Raw genomic sequence first — 19,837 nt, 5'->3', positions numbered from 1 at the left:
TCTCCACATGACTTGCTTATGGGTTTTCCTAAGAAGAAGGCTAATTTTTCTTAGCAATCCTACAGTTGAGTGTGGTTGAAAAGCCTTTTTTATCCTTTATTTTAAATTCAGCCAAAAAAAAACCCCCATTCTGCCATTGACTATGAGTCAACTACTGCATGAGCCTGAGTCCTTGGAACAATTCATCAGCAAAGCCCCGGCTTCTGCCTTTATGGGAGCTGGTTGATTTATTACTACAAGATTGTAAAAGGGCCTCAACATCACTGATTAGCACAATGCAAAAACTGCTGACTTTTTGTGTTTGGCTGTTGATGGCGGTACAGGAGAGAGAGCAAAAGTCTTGCTGGAAGCTTGCAACATGCCGGTGATTACTTTTCATTCAAGATAGAAGAGTGGTGGGCTACAATGCTTCTCAGTAGCAGGTCAACTATTCTGATGTAGTTGCTGAAAACGTCTATAACATTCATCAATGTTAAAATCTCTTAGTAGAAAGATGCAGAAATTTAGTTGGTGAAGGATAAGTGATGGCACATAGAACTTTTTAGAAGTCATGGTAAGATTTTGATGGTACCAAGTGCTGTGAAACCTCTCTTGGCCTAGCCATCCGTCTTCACTAGTAAGTATCCAAGGAGTCAAAATACGGAATAGTACTATAGTAGAATCAGTTGGAACTTCAGCTTCAAGCCCCGGGGTTGAAGTCTAGTTAGTTGTCTTTGTGTGGAAGAATCTTTTCCCTAATTTGATTGTACCTAAATGTCCTTGAGCCAAAGTGGCCCAGGCTGGTTTGTTTCTAGTTCATGATATAAATCTCTAACTTTACAATTCCATACAGCTTTTACTGTCACCAGGTAGATCCTGGACCCCATCTTAGACACTATGTGAATCAGCAATTTCACCATCTTCAAACTTGGATTCTCTCAATCCCAAGACTCTCACTACTCCTGCCTTATCCAAAGTTTCAAAAGGTCAAAAGAACACATTAGAATACTGTATCACTGTGCTTCTTTGCATAAATATTTCCAAACATAAGTAGCAGCCCAGAACCAACTGGGACCTCTGGAGATGTTCCAGCAAACGAGTGTTTCCCGACCATGGTGCATTTTATAATTTAGCTCCACACTGCTGTTATCAGCCATGGAAAGCAGAGCAGAGCAGTGGCTAATGTCCTCTTGACCATTAATCTAGGGCTAGTCAAGAAAATAGAAGTTTGGGTTTGTTTCCCTGTGGCATCAATCACTAAGTCAGCACAGTCTGTAGTCTATCCCCTGATCTTAATATTTCATTGGAATAGTTTAATAGCATAGCCCTATGTTCCTCACCCAAACCCCATGAAATATCCAACATTTTCTTGAAAAGCCCCTTTCAGCTACCCCTCATGCTTTTTAGTCTGGTGCCTCTTAGAGGCTTACTGAAAAACTGTGTAGCTTCTGCTATGTTTTCCCCCCAAATGTTGCCTTTCTTCTACTTTTGATTCTTAGCCTATGGGTAGATTCTAGTATTTTGATCGTATTTCAATACACATTTTCCTGATAAAGCATGACCTAATTAATTTCCAGAAAGAGTCATGCAGAGACGGAGAACTAGGGTAGGTATCTGGGATTGGAGATCAACACGCTGGGAAAGCAGAAACTGCCCTTGACTAGTGGCCAACACAACCGGTTTCAAATTCTGCCTTCAAAGCAGTGTTTGTTTCGAGGCAAGCCTCACCTGGTTCTAGAAGTAACTATAGCAGACCTGCACTGTTGGACAATGGTGCCAGATATGGACCTGTTGCACCTTTTCACGTGGAGCTCAAGAAGGGTGGCTCTGCTTCATCTGAGGTTTGGAAGGAACTTGGTGGCTTCAGAAAAGAATCCTTATTTTAGCCAAGCTTGAATCTCTGCTTAATCTGCAGGTCTCTAGTTGAGGCCTCCCCAAAAGTAGGGTTGACCTTTCCAGGAGCTTCTATGTTCTCTATACTTCATTTAACGTTTAACAATAAAGCCACACCAGGTGTTGGGCATACTGGAATGAAGTATGACTAGGACGTGGTCTTGAACTGATAGATTGATAATGTTTTGTCAGGAGGCCCTCGAATAACTTCCTTCTCACTTGGTCTAATCAATCCTTTTCCCAACAAAATCTCAAGTAAGGAAATATACACAAAAAAAGGGGACACTAAGGCAAAGTAACATTTTATTATTGGCCAGCCTTGGCCACGAACATTGCTGAAATTCTTGGAAGGCTTTGCCTCATGGAAGGCTTCTTTTTCCTCAATGAGGTCGTACTAACCTTAAGCCAAAGCAGAGCCATGAATTCCTTCCCAGCCCAAGGTCAGTTAGGTCTTTACTCCTCTAGACAGGAAGATAACACCCTCCTGAGCCAGGAAAAATATGCTGAGCATGAGGCTGAGTTATTTATACCTCCAGATTTCTATCCCTCGAAAAGAGGGCCCAGTCAGTGCCCTGGACCATGACTAATCCAGGATAATCCTCCTCTCTAGGACTGGAAAACTGGAGGGCTGAATGAGAGGAGGGACTTTCTAGTGAGGTCACCAGGTACTTCAGTGCACAGGCCACTGCTCAGCCTTTAATTGCCACCAGCTCCAGTGTCTAGTGAGGAAACCATCTACCGCAAAAACAAACAAACAAACAAACAAACAAACAAACAAACAAACCAACCAACCAACCAGAGTGGGGGCGCCTGGGTGGCTCAGTCGGTTAAGCATTTGCCTTCAGCTCAGGTCATGATCCCAGGGTCCTTGCTTGACGGGGAGCCCGCTTCTCTCTCTCCCTCGGCCTGCCACTCCCCCTGCTTGAGCTGTCTCTCTCTCTGTCAAACATTATAAATAAATGAAAAACAAAATCTTAAAAAAAAAAAACCAAAATGAAATATTCTGTGGTTCAGCGTAATTTAGGCCTGTAACATTTTGATGCTGAAATTTATTGTCTTGTTTCTCAAGAACTTAAAATATAGTTACATTAATATTGGGACAGATGGTCAGCCTGTTCTCTTGGATCCTAGAGTTGCTTCCAGTTTTCTTGTATTGGTTATTTTCCTGCAGTAGACTGCTATCTGGGTCCCCGGATGAGCCCAGAGAGGATAGCCACAGACTGCGGAAATTGAACAAAAGTAGCTTGACTTAATAGGGAGAAGATTTACATGAGAGACACAGTCTTTACTTTTATTTAAAAAAAATGCATGTGGATAGCAGTTTTTCTCTTATTTAAAAATTTCACTCATAGGTATGTCAAAGTATCAGTTGCTTTATTCTGCTTTTTCTTGTTAAAATCAGTATGTGGTGAATGAGCCCTTTTCTTTTTATTCTCAGATTTTATATAATATGTTAAGTTACTATTATTCCATGTGTTTTTTCTGCTCCATATACTACACAGGTGTGGAAACAAGATTTTCTTTTTAACTTTTTAACCAGTTTAATTTCTTGTTATGGTAAGGAGCAGTCATGTGGCACCCTAACTTAAATTTTAATTTATACTGAAATTGTAATCCTCACACAAAAATCTTATTCAGCTGCTTTCGCCAAGTACTTGAATGTGTGTTTCAAGCAGTGGAATTTGTTTTACAGCTTCACTAAGTTGTTTAATAGATCTTTTAATAGAAGGATCTCAAAGCTCCTTTTTCTTCTTTCTTTTGGGCCTTGTCTCCTGGGCATTCATCCCCTTGAATTTTTCATCATTTTACTCTTTTAATCTCCTTTCTCACATGGACAGGGTGGTCTATAAAGGATTCAGTTTGGAGCCTTACCCATGTTTTGGGGTGTTTTTTATGTGTTCTGCAGTTCTGAGATGTATTCAGATGAATTTCCAGTTCTCTTTTTTTATTCTAAGTCTTATTTCTTCTCTGTTCCACATGACTGGCTGACCTGGAAACCATTCTTGCACACGATGATGACCTATCCCAGTAAGCTGGCTCATGACCTCTATGTAATAAGGCCATGGGCATTACCAGTTGTAAGAGAGGTCAGTTAAGAAGAGCGGTACCGGTACATGATCAAAATTTTGTGGTGTTTACTTTGCACCAAACACTTTATTTATTATGATCTCGGTCCTTTACTACAACATGGCAGGATGGGTCATGACCTACCTAAGTCCTCAACGTTAGTAACACTGAAACTGTAATTTGAGTGTATGTCTTTCCTGGACCCAAATCAGTTCTTTGTCACATCATTGTCACATTGTGCTGACGACTTTCAAACACTTAATGATGTGACCTTTGAAATGGACACATATTAACCACATATTAACTAAATATCCCTCAGCCTGATGGTGACCGATGGGGAGTGTGGGACACTAGTGGCCTCAGTCAAAAAGAGTGCTCAGGATATCTCCTGGCTGGGATGTCTTAAATCAAGGTAGTCACATGTGCTCCCTCTCCCTTCTCTCAGGAGTGCCCTAGTGGTACCTAACTAGGTCTTCATAAAGTATTAGTGGGTGATTATAAATTCTGATCAGCAGTTCACAGCTTTGGTTAATGTAAAATTGTAGCCCATTCTGTTTCATCAAAACATGTTTCCTTGGTTATGAAAAGTGTGAGAACAATTGATTTACAGATTGCTCTATTATCTTTTGTATGAATTACTCGAAGCATTTATGCTGTCATGGGTGACATACCTTCCTCTTAATTGCATCTCTTTTTTTATTACCACTGCCTCATTCAACAGCAGCAGCCTTGATGAAGGAGAGGGTGATATGTGCGATTGTATTTAGGCACATTTTATTTATTTTTAAAAGATTTTATTTATTAGAGAGAGAGAGAGCACAGGTGGGGGGTGAGGAGGGGCAGAGGGAGAGGGAGAAGGAGACTCCCTGCTGAGCAGGGGCCCCTGAGACCCTGACCTGAGCTGAAGGCAGATGCTTAACAGACTAAGACACCCCCTTTAGGCACATTTTAAACAATAAGGAAGAAAGACTTCCCACACCCATCATTGTAACCTTAATCACCTGAGGACAGAACCCATAAAGAAATCCTATTCTCCAACCCTATTTTTACCACTTCTCTGGTAAAAGTCAGAATTTCTTTTCTAGTCATTACCAATTATTTCCCCCTTACTCATCTTTCTGATTCATACATCCAGCAAATGCCCAATTATCTTTGGGTAGTACAAAGCCAAGAGCACTTAAAAATGTATTTAATCTAGAAACCTAACTTTAGTACTTAAACCTGATCTTTCTGTTTCTGCCCTCGCTCTCCCCAAAACAAAATATAAACATAGGATAACAAGTGAATATCAAGCAATATTTATAAAATTTGTCAATATAGCCTTAAAAATTTGGACATAATTTTATACTTTCTGTTGCCAAACAAAAAAGGGAAAAACATAAAACTAAAAAACTGCTCAAATGAGTAAAAGAAAAAAAGTAATCTTTGTTTTTCAGTCTACACTTCCAGTATAAGTGCACACACAAGTATATCCTTTGAGGTCAATGAGAAGAAACTGATTCCACCATGGAGCTGTTGGCTGTCTTTATTGCTTTGCTTATGTTCTTATGTTTTAATTTTCTTTACCAAGTTATTCATATCCTTAAAACTTAATTTTTCTAAATTCAGTGGCCATTTTTATTCTGTTACTAATGGCACCTCCCTCAGACTTTCTTAGGAAATATATCATCCAAAACAAGTAAACAAACAAAAAAAGTAGAAGAAGAGTCATAAATGGAGACAACAAACTGGTGGTTGCCAGAGCGGTGGGGTGTGGTGGGGGAAATGGACAAAATGGGTAAAGGGGAGTGGGAGGTATAGGATTCCAGTTATGGAGTGGATAAGTCAGGGGAATGAAAGGGACAGCATAAGGGATATAGTCTATGATATTATAATAGGATTTCATGGTAGGTACACATGTGAGCATGGCATAACATGTAGACTTGTCTGATCACTGTGTTGTCCACTGGAAACTAATGTAACACTGTGTGTCAACTACATTCCGATTTAAAAAATAGTTCCATGTTATATGAAACTACAATTATGTAAAGAAAATCATATTGATGAGAAAATGAAAGGAGAATTTGTCTTCAACTTGAATACATTTCCCTATTCAAACTCTTTCAGTAACATATATTTCTCTGAATTTTTGTTAGTCCCTGAAGTTCAAGGAATAAACAAGCCATTGATCACATATGTGGGGGATTCAACTGTCTTGATATGTAAATGTCAACACTGTTCTCCTTTAAATTGGACCTGGTACAGTAGTAATGAAAGTGTACAGGTAAGATCATATTTCTGTGATTTGAAGAAAACAAAATGAAAACTTTTATTTCATAAATAATAAGATTATTAACAGACTCGGAATTCCTAGGACTATGTGTACTTCTGTTATCTTACTATGTAATATGTCTTCATAAAGAAAGAACCGTGGCGTTGTCATTTCATGTTTTTAGCGTATTACATTATACATCTGAAGACACTTTTAATGTTTTAACTGGTACTTTGTTTTTTAGATTTAGCAACTTATTTAAATTTTTTGAAAGGAAGTTATAATTAATTTTTAGTTGATGAGTTTAGAAATAGCCCTAACAAAAAGATTCTTTTTTCTTATTCCATGGAAGTATCTAGAAAAAAAGGTAGTTTTCTTTTCCAGCTTCTGTCTCTGGAAACATTTGTGAAAGAATGCAATACGGTGGTGCCATTTGAGAAAAGAATGAAGATTTGGTAACTTCAACTTAGGTCTTGGGTTTTTTCAGTAAGTGTCATTGGCCTCTTTTGGCCTTCCAGAATCCTAAGGGAAGCCAAGGACTACATTCCTATTACAGAATTAATGGCTATTCAAAGAGCTGATAATAAGGAAAACATGAGAATTCAGAAAATCACTTCTCACTCTCTTTCTTCCTCCCAAATAGCCTCTAATAGCAGGGAAATTTAGGACATTGTCCTTCATGGGACACCTGTCTATTGCTCTGGTACTAATTAGCATTGAAATTAAAGTCCTGCAAAGGCAAGCTGTAATTCTAGGAGGGACGGACAGTATGAGACAGTGTAGATCTTACAATGAAATACTACGTTCCTTCTTAGACAGAACTGATACCACCATAGACTGTTGAAGGGAACTGATTCTGTGATAACATTGGTTAGACTTTTCAAAGAAAGCTCCAAATCACTGAGGAGTAGACTTAAACCATTAATATTTCTGCTTATCTTCTTATTGATGATTAGGAAAGGCAATCATTTTGTGTAGATATATATTTAAAAAACATGTATATAAATTTATAAAGATAAATATCAGTTGTAGTACTTGAAATAGCCTAACTTATTTATATGTGATACGAGGCAAAAAATAACCTAAATCTAATTGTATTAAACTCTTAGAATGTAGTCTGTGCTTCTCTCCATTTGCTATAGTAATTTTCTCTCAATTTGGCCCTAAGCATGGGTCATGTTACGATGTGAGGGAAGTGTAGGGAAGTGGGTACAGGTCACAACTTTAAGTCAAGTGTTTTTTCAAAATGTAGACCGACCATCTGCATTGGAATCACCTGGAGTGCCCATTAAACATGCATTACTTTGATTTATCAGCTTCGAGTTAGGGTACGTTTGAACAAGCATCACAGACAGTACTTGTGCACAGGGAGCCAGGTTGCTTTAATGGGGGGGGGTGCAAATAACAAACTCACAGACAGTTCTTCATCAGATAACCTCCCAGAATATTTGTATGCGGATTAGTGTTATTGAGCAGTGTAGTTGAGTGATAGCACAGTGAAGGCATCAGATGGCCTGAGAATATGTTTTAATTTAAACGGATTAAATAAATCAGCTCCAAAATAGCTTAGTGTGGCTGTTGAGAGGCTGGGGAACATCCAGTGAATCTCAGAAGCCAGCTTGCCTGAGAAAGAAAGAAATTCAGATATGAGAAGACAGGTGTGCAGACAGCCACGTATACCGGGCTCACAGGGGATTTCTACCATTCCCTCTACATCATTTTCGAAGGCCTGGAGATTTCATCCTCATTTCCGGTCTGAGGAACTCACAGTTTCAGCAGCCAGTGATCTTCCTTTGTAGGAATGATCACATCTAATAGCTTCATTAATTCATTAATTCAGGAGTTGATTTGTTCTGTGCCTGATCTTGTGAAGGAGGAAGTACTTTGAACAGCTAGTCGGGGATTAGATCGAGAAATCCAGATGGCTGAAATTTTTCTGTATCTTTAATTCTAATATTTACCCATGATGACCTACACTATAGTATCAAACACTGAGTGCTTAGCACTTAAAATATCCCTTCCCTTTGCTACCTTTGGGAGATGAAGCTCTTAGACTCCGTTATGTAAACTTCTCATAAACTTTAATATGCCTTATAGCTTTTGCTCAAAACTTGATCATTTAGGACATGTGTCTTTTAAGCAATATGATAGGAATGGGTTTTAATGTTTCCTTATATTAGGTTCCTGTTGATGTTCGTATGAATGATAAGTATGCGATCAATGGAACAAATGCTAATGAAACAAGGCTCAGGATAATGCAACTTTCAGAAGCCGATAAGGGATCTTACTGGTGCCATGCAGTGTTCGAGTTGGGCGAGAGCCAAGAACGCGTGGAACTTGTTGTGCTGAGTTATTTGGTGCCGCTCAAGCCATTTCTTGGAATAGTTGTTGAAGTTGTTCTTTTAGTGTCTGTTATTCTGTTTTGTGAAATGTACACCCAAAAGAAAAAGATGCACACAGGTAAGGTTTCTTTTTTTAGATAATGTTCTTATGTTATGACTTGATATAGTGGCTTTAGAGTTTGGGGGAAATATTAAACTTTTGTTATTTGGAGGGGTATTTATTTAATATTAACGGTGACAGTGCTGTGAACTTATATTGATGGTCTTTGCTTCCTAAAAATTTTTAGTATGAAAATACACTTTTTCTCCTTTTGCTTCTGTGTTACTTGTACCTAAACACCAAATAATAGGTGATATGTGCTTTGGTACTAGAATATTAGAAGATTCCATGATAGCTTAACATAAAAGATCTCAAAGACAGTCTTTCACTTAGATAACTCACTTAAACATATTTTGTCCAACGCTCTGGAGTTCTTATAAAAGAGACATTGTTTGGTCAGTTCTCTATTTTTGTAGCATGTGCTTGATCGATTGCAGGTTGAGAAACCAGTGGTACCCTAAGAAAATTTATCTTACATTCTGTATTCTTCTCTGATTTTTACTAAATTTTTAGTAACTTAAAGAATTACAAACCAATCAGTCTGATTTTGAAAATCCCAGGCACTAGACTATACTTGATCAAAATTGCAGGTAAGGTCTGGAGAACAGGGAAAGAGGAGAATGTGATGGATGTGCAAGCATCTCACGTAGTATGTCTCTCTCTCGTTCCAAAGAGGGAAAACCACACCATGCGTTCTTAACATGGGGAAAGTTGAATTCAATATACATGCTCTGTAAGAATAATAAACCAATCTTAATAAATCCCTCTTTTGTTACACAGATGATGGGAAAGAATTTGAACAAGCTGTACAGTTGTAAGTATTATTTTTTACAGATTAATTTTCACTTGAGTAAAATACAGATAAATATGAAATTGAACAAAAAGTTTGCAGTTAGACTAGGTATTTACCCCAAAGATACAGAGGTAGTGATCTGAAGTGCACCCCAATGTTTGTAGCAGTAATAGCCAAACTATGGAAGGAGCCAAGATATCCATTTTTTAGAGGAATAGATAAAGCAGATGTGGTATATATATTCAATGGACTATTACTCAGCCATCAGAAAGGATGACATCTTACCATTTACACCGCCATGGGTGGAACTGGAGGGTAGAGTATGCTGAATGAAATAAGTCAATCAGAGAAACATAATTATCATACGGTTTCACTCAGATGTGGAATATAAGGAATAGTGCAGAGGATCATAAGGGAAGGGAGGGAAAACTGAATGGGAAGAAATCAAAGAGGGAGACAAACCATGAGAGACTCTTAACTACAGGAAGCAAACTGAGAGCTGCTGGAGGGGAGGTGGGTGGGGGGATGGGGATTAAGGAGGGCACGTGATGTGATGAGCACTTGGTGTTATATGCCACTGATGAGTTACTGAAGTCTACATCTGAAACTAACGATGTACTGTATGTTGGCTAATTGAATTTACATTAAAAAATAGTTTCCAGTTAGGCAAAAACACAAGAGTATATTATGTGTGTGTTATTTTCTGTACACATGCATGTCACGGAGAGGCATGTGGAGTTCGCCTGTCTACATTTGGTCCCCCCCCATTCATTTTTTACCGCTCTGTGCTTCAATTTCGTCAGCAATAAAATGGCTTTAATGATAGTATTTGCCTTATAAGGCTTTTGGATTAAATGATATTCTGTTTGTAAAAATGCTTAGCATAGGCTTTGATGCACAGAGGTATTCAATAACCATAAGGAAGTATTATTTGTGTAAAGAAAAGCAGTATTTCTTAACCCTGGCTATATTTTGGTCACTTAGAATGTTCCTTAAAAATACAGTTGCTCAGACTTTACTGGATCTCCTGGATCAGAACCTCTGGGATTGGTATCTGGGCACCTGTATTTCTTTAAAATGTCTATCACTGATTCTCTCTCATATGGAAAATCGCTGGCCTAGAATTTTATTAGTCACTATTTTTGAAAGAACACATATTGTGCCCTAGGTTCTTTTACAGCCCCTTTGTTCAGAGTGGAACATGAGGAGGGCTGAGAAGAAAATTATCAGGGATATAATTTAGTTTGGTGAAGACGGGAGTTACTAGTTTCTCTAAGCCAGAGGACTGAGCTTGGAGTCCAGTGATGGAGGTGCCCAAGATTGGGATGAAAGTCTGAGTCACACAGCCAAGGGCTGGACCAGGAAAACAAGATCAGATCAAAGCAGCTGAAAGAAACGTAGGAAATGGAAGGTTTGAGCAAATACAACCAACGCAGAATGGCACTTAACTTTATCTTCATCAGCCACCACCAGTTCTGAGGTGTGGTCTCTCGCCATTGTGAAAGAACAGGAGTGGGGTGGACAGCTGTCATTCAGATATTCGTAGACATTATTCAAATAGTTATTTTTACTCAGTTCATATATGGCAGGTAAAATAAATCAACACGATAGGAGCTTCTGAAGTAAGGGCATGAAATAATTATATCAGGAGTTCCATAACCTCCGATAGGAAAAACAAAGCCAAACAGTGTTGTCTTGGCATAAACTCTTACAGTTGGAAGGAGACTGCACCTCTTTCTGGTGAACTTGGACATCTTGTTTATAGTGCTTTGAATGTTTATCTTTCTGGCTCCCAGGTACTGATTCCCATTCTTATACATGGAGTCATATAAAAAACAAGACAGTTGTAGCCTTACCCAAATGCTGTTGTCCCAGCTCAGCTTCCCCAGTGTTTCTGGCCCTTTATTCCCCTGCAGTCACATTTGGAGGCTGCTCCTGTCTCCGAGGATTCCGGTTTGTTAAAGACACACTCTGAAACGGCGGCACCAGAACAGTGTGGAGTAGATGTACCAATACTTAATTTTCATTTATGTAGCTTACCCTCATTTAAAAATATTTTTAAAATATTTTTTTCTAGAATATTTTAGGAGCAACGTCAGACTGATTCAATCTATAGTATAAATGATTTGCTTTCTTTTATTGATAATTGGGATAGTGTACATAATATTCTCTACCCTGTACTGTTCACAGAGAGTGCTGGTAGTGTTTATTTTTTGTTTATTTCTTATTTCAATATTTTTAGATTTAATACAAGTATCAAGGGCACTTGAACTCATTTGCAGCAACCTTTTACCAATGTTCTTTTAGAATTTTTAGTTAGCAATGCACTTTTTTTTTTTTTTTAAAGTAATCTCTACGCCCAACGTGGGGCTCTAGAATTTTTAGTTAGGAGATAAATTTTTCTTGACAGTGTGTGTGTGTGTGTGTGTGTATAAAATATTATATATATATAATCATTACGTTTTACATATAACGCTTATATGTTTAGATGCCAGGAAGAGTCATAGAGTTTCTTGATGAAAATAAATCTTAAAAATAGTACTAAATGTGTAACATCAAAACAAGCCTGTCACTTCAACTATTTCAATGAGGAGTTCATTTGTTTATCTGACCACTCATATATTTAATCCATATAATCTCATCTGCCAGCCCCCCCCCCCTGCCAATTTGGATTAGGTGGTTGAATTTATTATCTGGTGGTGATAGCTTAATGAGCTCAGGCCTCCCCATAACACCTGGAAGGGTATTCATTGTGCACTCTTATTACCTAGTTTAGTCATTCTTGTCTTAAGAATCTGAAGGCCGCATTTGTAGCCTTGCCCTGAGACACATTGGGTAGACAACCATGTTTAACCTCTAATTCATTGTAATAAACATGTCAGATTACAGCACCAGTATCTCACATGTTGGCTGAATTTCTGATTGGCTATTATCTTGCAGGCCTCAAAACTGCTCACAAGTTATGGTCATATACCCAAGTCCTCACTCATGCTGGGGGAGAAGCACTTCTCCCTCTGTGTAAAATAAACAGGACTGGTCACTGTCCTCTGTGGCAACAGTTCTCTAAGCAATGGTAGAAAAACAAAATCAACATTATGAGTAAAACATTTTTAGGAGAAATGAATTGTCTTTATTGACCTTTTACATTTTAACCTGATGGCCACAATAGAGAAAATGTACTGACTTGATTTAATGTAATATAAATATCTAGTGATTTTCCTTTTTGTTTTCTGTACAGGAAATCAGACGATAGCAACGGCATAGAAAATAATGCCCCCAGGAACAGAAAAAATGTAAGTTACTTCCAAATGATATTCCAAATAAAAGGTAAAATCCACTATACATAGACTATTATTCCAGCTACGTTTTTTAGTTTCACATGAGACCTAATCATTCACATGTGTTTGAATATAGTTGTTGAGAATATTATAGGAGAAAATATATAGTTATACAAAAATAAATGACATCTTTTTTCTATCAGAGAACATGTAGCAACCAATCTAAAAATAAATCTTGCACTACCGATATATATGTGTATATATTTGTCACCATGGGCTAGTTCCTTTTCCTACTTTTCATGTAGTTTTTTTTCCCCCCTCTCTTAGGTTTTCTGGATTCTCCTTTTTTTATTCTCCTATACTCCCATTTATTTGGCATGATGAACAAATCCATAGTAGCTTATTTTCTTTACTGATTAGAATCAAAATTTTCATAGTTGATCAACATTTTTTTCCAAAGCATTTAGAAAATAGATACTGTTAGTTTGGGCAGTGATTTAGATCACTCCTTCCTTTAGCTCTGCTAAAGTGATAAAAGTTATAGAACAATCAGGACATACTAATTATGTTTCATTATGCTTTATTTAACTCAGGAATCTGTGAGCCAGTGAATGAGAAACGTCATGTCAAGAGTCATGGGAAGATGTACAGTTTGTACTTCAGCTTTATGTTTCCTGTTAAGAACATCTGAGTTTTTATTTTTAAAAGGATGACAAGTTTATGCAATATGCTCAGCAGTAGCTTTGTAATAATATATGCTATCTCAGATCTAAAGATATATTTTCCTTCTGTAATTATTTTACATTAAAGCAAGGTAAATTATATTAAATATGTTCTATGAGCTATAACCCAGGATAATTAATTTCATCTTGGTCATCAGGGGATGCACAGAAGAGATACCAGCAAAACCAGTTAATACTACATAGAACTAATGTCGTTCAAGACCTGTTTATGACCAAAGAATTCATTAAAGAGAAAACTTTTGCCATTTGCCTTAAAAAGTTTTTTTTTCCTCCAATCATGCTTACTATGTTTAGAGATATTTGTAATAATTTTCATGTAATGTTCACCCTCTGTCATATTGGATAAAAACATCTTCAGTAGGAAATGAATACTTTCTGCCTTTGCTAATGATTTACAATCTCCACAAGAAGAACATACTTTTCCTCCACAAATACTGGTTTAAGGAAAGGAACTATAACCACATACTTGCCCCAAATCTCCCATCGCCACAAAAGCGTGTTTCCCACCCTTTGTTCTCCTCATCTCCACTGCTTTCACACACCAGGCAAAAATGACTTTTAGTCTTTATGTAGAGCATTTTTTAAATGCTGTGGGTTTCAGATTTCGTAAGTTGCACCTGGTGTTGATGCTGTGGGTATAGGTCCATGTAGTCATAAGATAGCCCTGCTACAGGGATGCTTCTGTGGTTCATGGTTTCCTGGTATCTTTGACTTGATATCTGGTGTCCTGATACCCATGGGTGGCTAAATATCTAAAAATGCATTATTAGTGCTTTATAGTCATGATTCCTTTGTTTGAAATCCAGAAGTACTAAAGTACTTCTGTGTTGTTGCAGATGCCTTAGAATTTTCTTCAAAACTAGGATAATTTCTATTGCATGTATAACTGAAACATTTTATAAAATCACTGTAACCAACACAAATGAAATACGAATAGGCACAAAACATTGTCAGTGGCTCTGAGTAGACTATTAAAATCATACTACAGTATACTAGATTGGGTTGAAGACAATGATGTGAAGCCTGCTGGGTGTCCTTAGTGCTGGTGGGTCCAGTATAGCAGAGTTCAGAATAATCAGAAGCCAAAGGGGAAGAGTTTGGGATGGTGGCAAGGAGCCCACAATTTTTGGTGACTAGGAGTTCAACATTTGGAGAAGAGGAGTTCAATGATTTGGGTAAAAAATACCCTATAGAAATGTACACTATGTACTGGCTGAGAAAATAATAAAATTGTGGTAATGAAAGTTGTAATCTATATGACATCTTAACTAATGTTAAAAAATATTACTAATAGGAATAATACACATAAAGTGGTGACTTGGAAGCTGCCCATGATTTTGTTGCAGCACTCTTTTGTGAAAAGCGTGTTAACTATACCTGCACATTTTATTGAACTAGAATATATCCCTTAAGTAATGGCAGATTTCATTTTATTCTTAGTCTCAGAGCCATAAGCCATGCATTGTATTGGTTTAAATCATTATTTGATAACATTCTCTTGGATGGTATCTATACGATGGCAGACAACCAGTCAGTTCATTTAATTAATATAAACAATTTGAATTCAGTGAAAAATTAGACCTGTTATTTGACTAAATCCAATTCAAAATGGTGTATTTATGATTGGGTATGTATAAAACCAAAAATAATCTGTAGCTCATACGCGGTATGTACCCTTCCATTTTGCCGCACTGTTTAGGCTAAGATATTTTTTCAAGCAAGAGAAATTGCTGCCCCATGGTAAAATAATCTGAAATATTTGTATAGTAAATTGAATTTTTAAGTGTCAATGCTTGCTGTTTTTCCTAGCAAAGGCAATTCTTTTCAGTAACCTTAAGCAGAAAAAGTACTCAGAAAATTAAAGTTGAGTTTTGGCTTTTTAGATTCTCTCTGGAGGAACTTCTGGAAAATTACTTCAGACTCTTAGATTAAAAATGGAGTGCTTTCATTAACTAACCTCATGTGGAAGATAAATGGATTAACTCATAATAGCCAATTGTAAATTGATTGAAAATACTAAGTAAGCAGAAAAGCTGAAGTAGGAAAACTGCTCCATGTTTATGTATTAGACACCCTGGGAAATTCTGTTAATCTTTCCAGCTAACAGGGTTTTGCAGAATAAGTAGATTTAATGTTTTAAAACTCCCAGATACTTTCATATTCAGTTTATATTTTAATGTAAATCTTCTCCCATTTTATCTTTCTCTTTTTCCTCAGCCTCTGGTTACTCAGGTCAAAACCCAGAACTCATGTTTTCTTCTTCTCTATTAACTAAGACTCATTAGTTATGAATCTTTGTTTCTCTGACCTTCTCATTGCTCATTGCACCCATTGCCTTCCCCACCGCACTCACAACTGCAACAGCAACGGTCTTGATTTTCTTACCTCTGTCTCATCATCTCTTAATCCATTTTTTTTTTTGATTTTTGGTTTACTGAATATCTACTATACTACCTTACAGAAAATGTATTTTTCTAATTGAAAAAGGCTATGCAGCGAGTTAGGGACTTACTCCCTATTGCCATCATTCATCTTCACGTGGGAGTAAGTTCAATATGTGTTCTGGTATTAATTAAAGGCACAGTGACCTACTTGTAGCATGCTCTGAATTAATATTTATTGGATGAATGAAAAATAGATGAGTGACTCAATTATTTTGGAATCTTAAATTATACATATTTACATGATAGCTACTTTAATTCACATTAACTGTGAATATATCCTATCTAGAGAAAAAGAAAACTGGAACTGCCTATCTTCAATTCTGTGATATTTAGGAATGTATTTGCACTGAATCTAGAAGGTCAGTTACATGCCGAATTGAGTTCTTCATTGAGAATATATAATATTAAATAATAATAACTGACATTTGTCAAGTGCTTAGCAGTGACAGGCACTGTACTAAATGCTTTGACATGTTACCTCATTGAATTCCCACATCGCATCATCTATGTTACAGCAACTATTATTATCTGCTGTATTAGAGAAGAGAAAACTGAAGCTTAGAGAGATGAGGTATTTGGAGCTGGGATTGAAATCCAAGGAGTCTTTCTCAGGAGTCTAGGTTTAACAACCATGTTGAACAGCTTAAGCCTCTACTTACTTGCATCTTAGAAAATGAGGCTATTATCTCTATCAAGCATCTTTTAAAAAAACTTTTACTCTTTTAGATGGTCAGTTAGATAAGATCCACAATCTTATCCTTACGTCTTGTATGACCTGTGCTAGGGCGTACTGTGTCCCCGCAGTGGTGTGGAGAATCATGATACTTTTGTTCATTTGGAGAGGCTTTCTTTCTTCCGGTACCCCCACCACCACCATTTTACTTCTCAATAGCTAGTGTGACTATTAACTTTATCATCCAAACACTGAGAACGAAAGAAGGTGCTATGTATGTATCGTTTCACCAGGACAACAGACAGAAAACGGACCTTATGGTCACATTTTCAGTCGGCAGGGAGGAGCTAAGTACTCTGTGGATGTTCTAGCCTGGGCCCAGCAATAACATCTGTAGCAAGTTTGAATGATAAACAGAAATTCACTGTCAGGGAAAGAACTATCTTTAGAAAATGCCAGGTGAGGCTCACTAGAGAGAAATGTCTAGAATGAGACAATTCAGTAAGCTTAGAGATTTATTACTTTCCAAAAGTAATATGATTAAAATTTATTATCACTCAAAAGTATGATTCCCAGTCATAAGAGAAGTTGGAAAGAAAGTCATGTTTTTGATAACCTGTGAAATGAACTGGACAGTTCTTTGCACTTGCTTATGTTCATGATTAATGTGTCAGAGTAATACCCATGTGATTCTCAATGAATCAGGAATGCCTGATTACGCTTTTACAATAAAATTTACTTAAAAATCAGAGAGAATCACTCATGAATAACATTGTCAAAATTACTTATAGTCACACAATTAACTTTTATAACATCTATATTTCTTACTCTCTCATTTTCCAAATGAGAAAATGCTAGGGCAACTTGTTTAGGGTATTGGTTAAGATCTATATATTATTTTGGTGTGTTATCTATTATGTTTAAGAAATTTGTTTATAAAATTGATTTTGCTATTTAATTTTGTAATTAACTTCAAGAATAGCACAAATTCTTATTTTTCTAAGTTTTATTTGATAAATGAAAATATTAGACTTATCACATGTAATTATGTTATTTAATACTACAAAAATGTCACAAAATATGATTATATTAACTGCTTTTGTATGTCTTAAGATATAAATTTGACCATAAACTTTACTTTTTTAAAAAACAAGAACCATGGGGGGCGCCTGGGTGGCACAGCGGTTAAGCATCTGCCTTTGGCTCAGGGCGTGATCCCGGCGTTATGGGATCGAGCCCCACATCAGGCTCCTCTGCTATGAGCCTGCTTCTTCCTCTCCCACTCCCCCTGCTTGTGTTCCCTCTCTCGCTGGCTGTCTCTATCTCTGTCGAATAAATAAATAAAATCTTAAAAAAAACAAACAAACCAAGAACCATGGATTTATTATGACATATTTCCTAATAATTTTAATATTTTCTTTTTTTTAGCATATGTGTCTAAATTCTACTTAATGCCTTTCTGTATTACGTAAATAGCACAGAAAATATCTGTATTGGAATGTTTCAAAAAAACTTTTTTGTTGCATATAATTCAAAGACTGTATCTAATACGCAATTAAATTCAATAAAATGTCCTTGAAATTAAAGATTTAAGTGAGTATTAGAAAATATATTTTGCATTTTAAACTTTTAATAATGGCTTAAAGTGAATTTAAAGGCACTAGATAAAAGAAAAAAATGTTTTCCTTTGATTATACTCACAGAAAAATTCAAGTTTTGTAAAACGATTCATCCTTCTCAAGAGAGCCCAACAAAAATGTGTGCCTGTAGTTATCTCTGGCTGGGGGTGAGGGGTGGGAATGGATGGGTGGAGGGGAGGTCTTTAGTGGGTATAGTTTCAATCCTGCAAGATGAAAAGTTGGAGATCTGTTTTACATCAATGTGAATATACTTAATGCTACTGAACTGTACACTTAAAAATGATTAAGATGGTAAGTATTCTTTATGTATTTATGGTAATTTTTGTTACAATTTTTTAAAAAAGTGATAGGATTTAAAAAAAAAACAACCTATAAATCCTTTAGCAGAAAAGTAAAATAAAATCTTTGGGACCTAGGGCTTGGTAAAAGAATGCATAGGCATCAAAACAATCCATAAAAGAAAAATGTATACTTCATCAAAATTTAAAAGTTTTACTCTGCGAAAGATCCTCTTAAGAGGATAAAAAAACAAACTACACACTGGGAGAAAATATTTGCAAATTACATATCTGACAAAGGTTTCATATTTAGAATATATAAAGAACTCTCAAAATTCAATAGAATAAACAAAAATAATCCAATTAGAAAATGAGCAAAAGACACAAAGATGTTTCAGCAAAGAGGATACTCAGAGGACAAATAAGCACATACAAAGATGTTCAACATCACTAGTCATTAAGGAAACGCAAATTAAGACCACAATGAGCTATTACTATACATATATGAGAATAGCTAAAATAAAGAATACTGACAATACCAAATGCTGGCAAGGATGCATAGAAATGAGATCTCACATACATTGCTTGTGGAGATGTACAGACATTCTGAGAAGTAGTGCAGCAGTTTCTTAATATATGCTTCCCATCTGACCCAGCAATCACATTCCTAGGCATTTATCTTTGAGAAATGAAAACTTATGTCTACACAGGAAACTGTATGTGACTGTACATAGCAGCTTTAATCATAATAGCCTCAAACTCCAAGCAACCAAAATGTCTTACAATAGGTGACCATTTAAACAACACTACATTCAAACCATGGAATATTATTCAGCAATAAAAAGGAACAAACTATTGATACATGCAAACACTTAGACAAATTTCAAGCACATTATGCTAAGTGAAAAAAGCCCATCTTAGAAGGTATGATTCCATTTATATGACATTCTCAAAATAAAATCATAGAGATGGAGAACAAATTAGTGTTTCTTAAGGGTTAGCAATGCTGGAAGAGGGTGCGAATGTAATTAGCATTTGGGAAAACTTTGTGATGATACGTAAGTTTTATAGATTAATTTTGTTATTTTGGTGGTTCCATGAATCTACATATGTGAAAGAGACATTGAACTATATATACACATCATACCAATGCCAATTTCTTTTTTTGATAGTGTACTACAATTACCTAAAATGTAACCACTGGGGAAAATGGGATTAAGGGTAAATGGGAGTTCTCTGTACCATCTTTGCAATTTCCTATGAATCCATATTTTTTTCAAAATAAAATGTTTTAAAAATGTTTGAATTGACTGAGTAGTCCAGGCATTAAATGATTAGAATCAGAAAGGAATATGG

The 19,837-nt window shown here is 36.4% G+C and overlaps 1 protein-coding gene across 1 annotated transcript in view; it reads left to right on the top strand.

Moving 5' to 3' along the window:
• Positions 1-18,149, top strand: part of EMB (embigin) — a 47,398-nt gene extending 29,249 nt beyond the window's left edge. Inside the window, exons 6-10 of the mRNA XM_026506933.4 lie at positions 6,075-6,202; positions 8,371-8,650; positions 9,413-9,446; positions 12,664-12,718; positions 13,297-18,149. Coding sequence (XP_026362718.1) covers positions 6,075-6,202; positions 8,371-8,650; positions 9,413-9,446; positions 12,664-12,718; positions 13,297-13,314 — 515 coding nt within the window. The 3' untranslated portion in view covers positions 13,315-18,149. The remainder of the gene's footprint in view (positions 1-6,074; positions 6,203-8,370; positions 8,651-9,412; positions 9,447-12,663; positions 12,719-13,296) is intronic.
• The last annotated feature ends 1,688 nt before the right edge of the window (positions 18,150-19,837 follow it).

This window comes from Ursus arctos, unplaced genomic scaffold (assembly GCF_023065955.2).
Source record: "Ursus arctos isolate Adak ecotype North America unplaced genomic scaffold, UrsArc2.0 scaffold_15, whole genome shotgun sequence".
Taxonomy (NCBI): Eukaryota; Metazoa; Chordata; class Mammalia; order Carnivora; family Ursidae; genus Ursus; species Ursus arctos.
The sequence above is the reverse complement of the archived record's forward strand: the minus strand, read 5'-3'. Positions and strand labels throughout refer to the sequence as shown.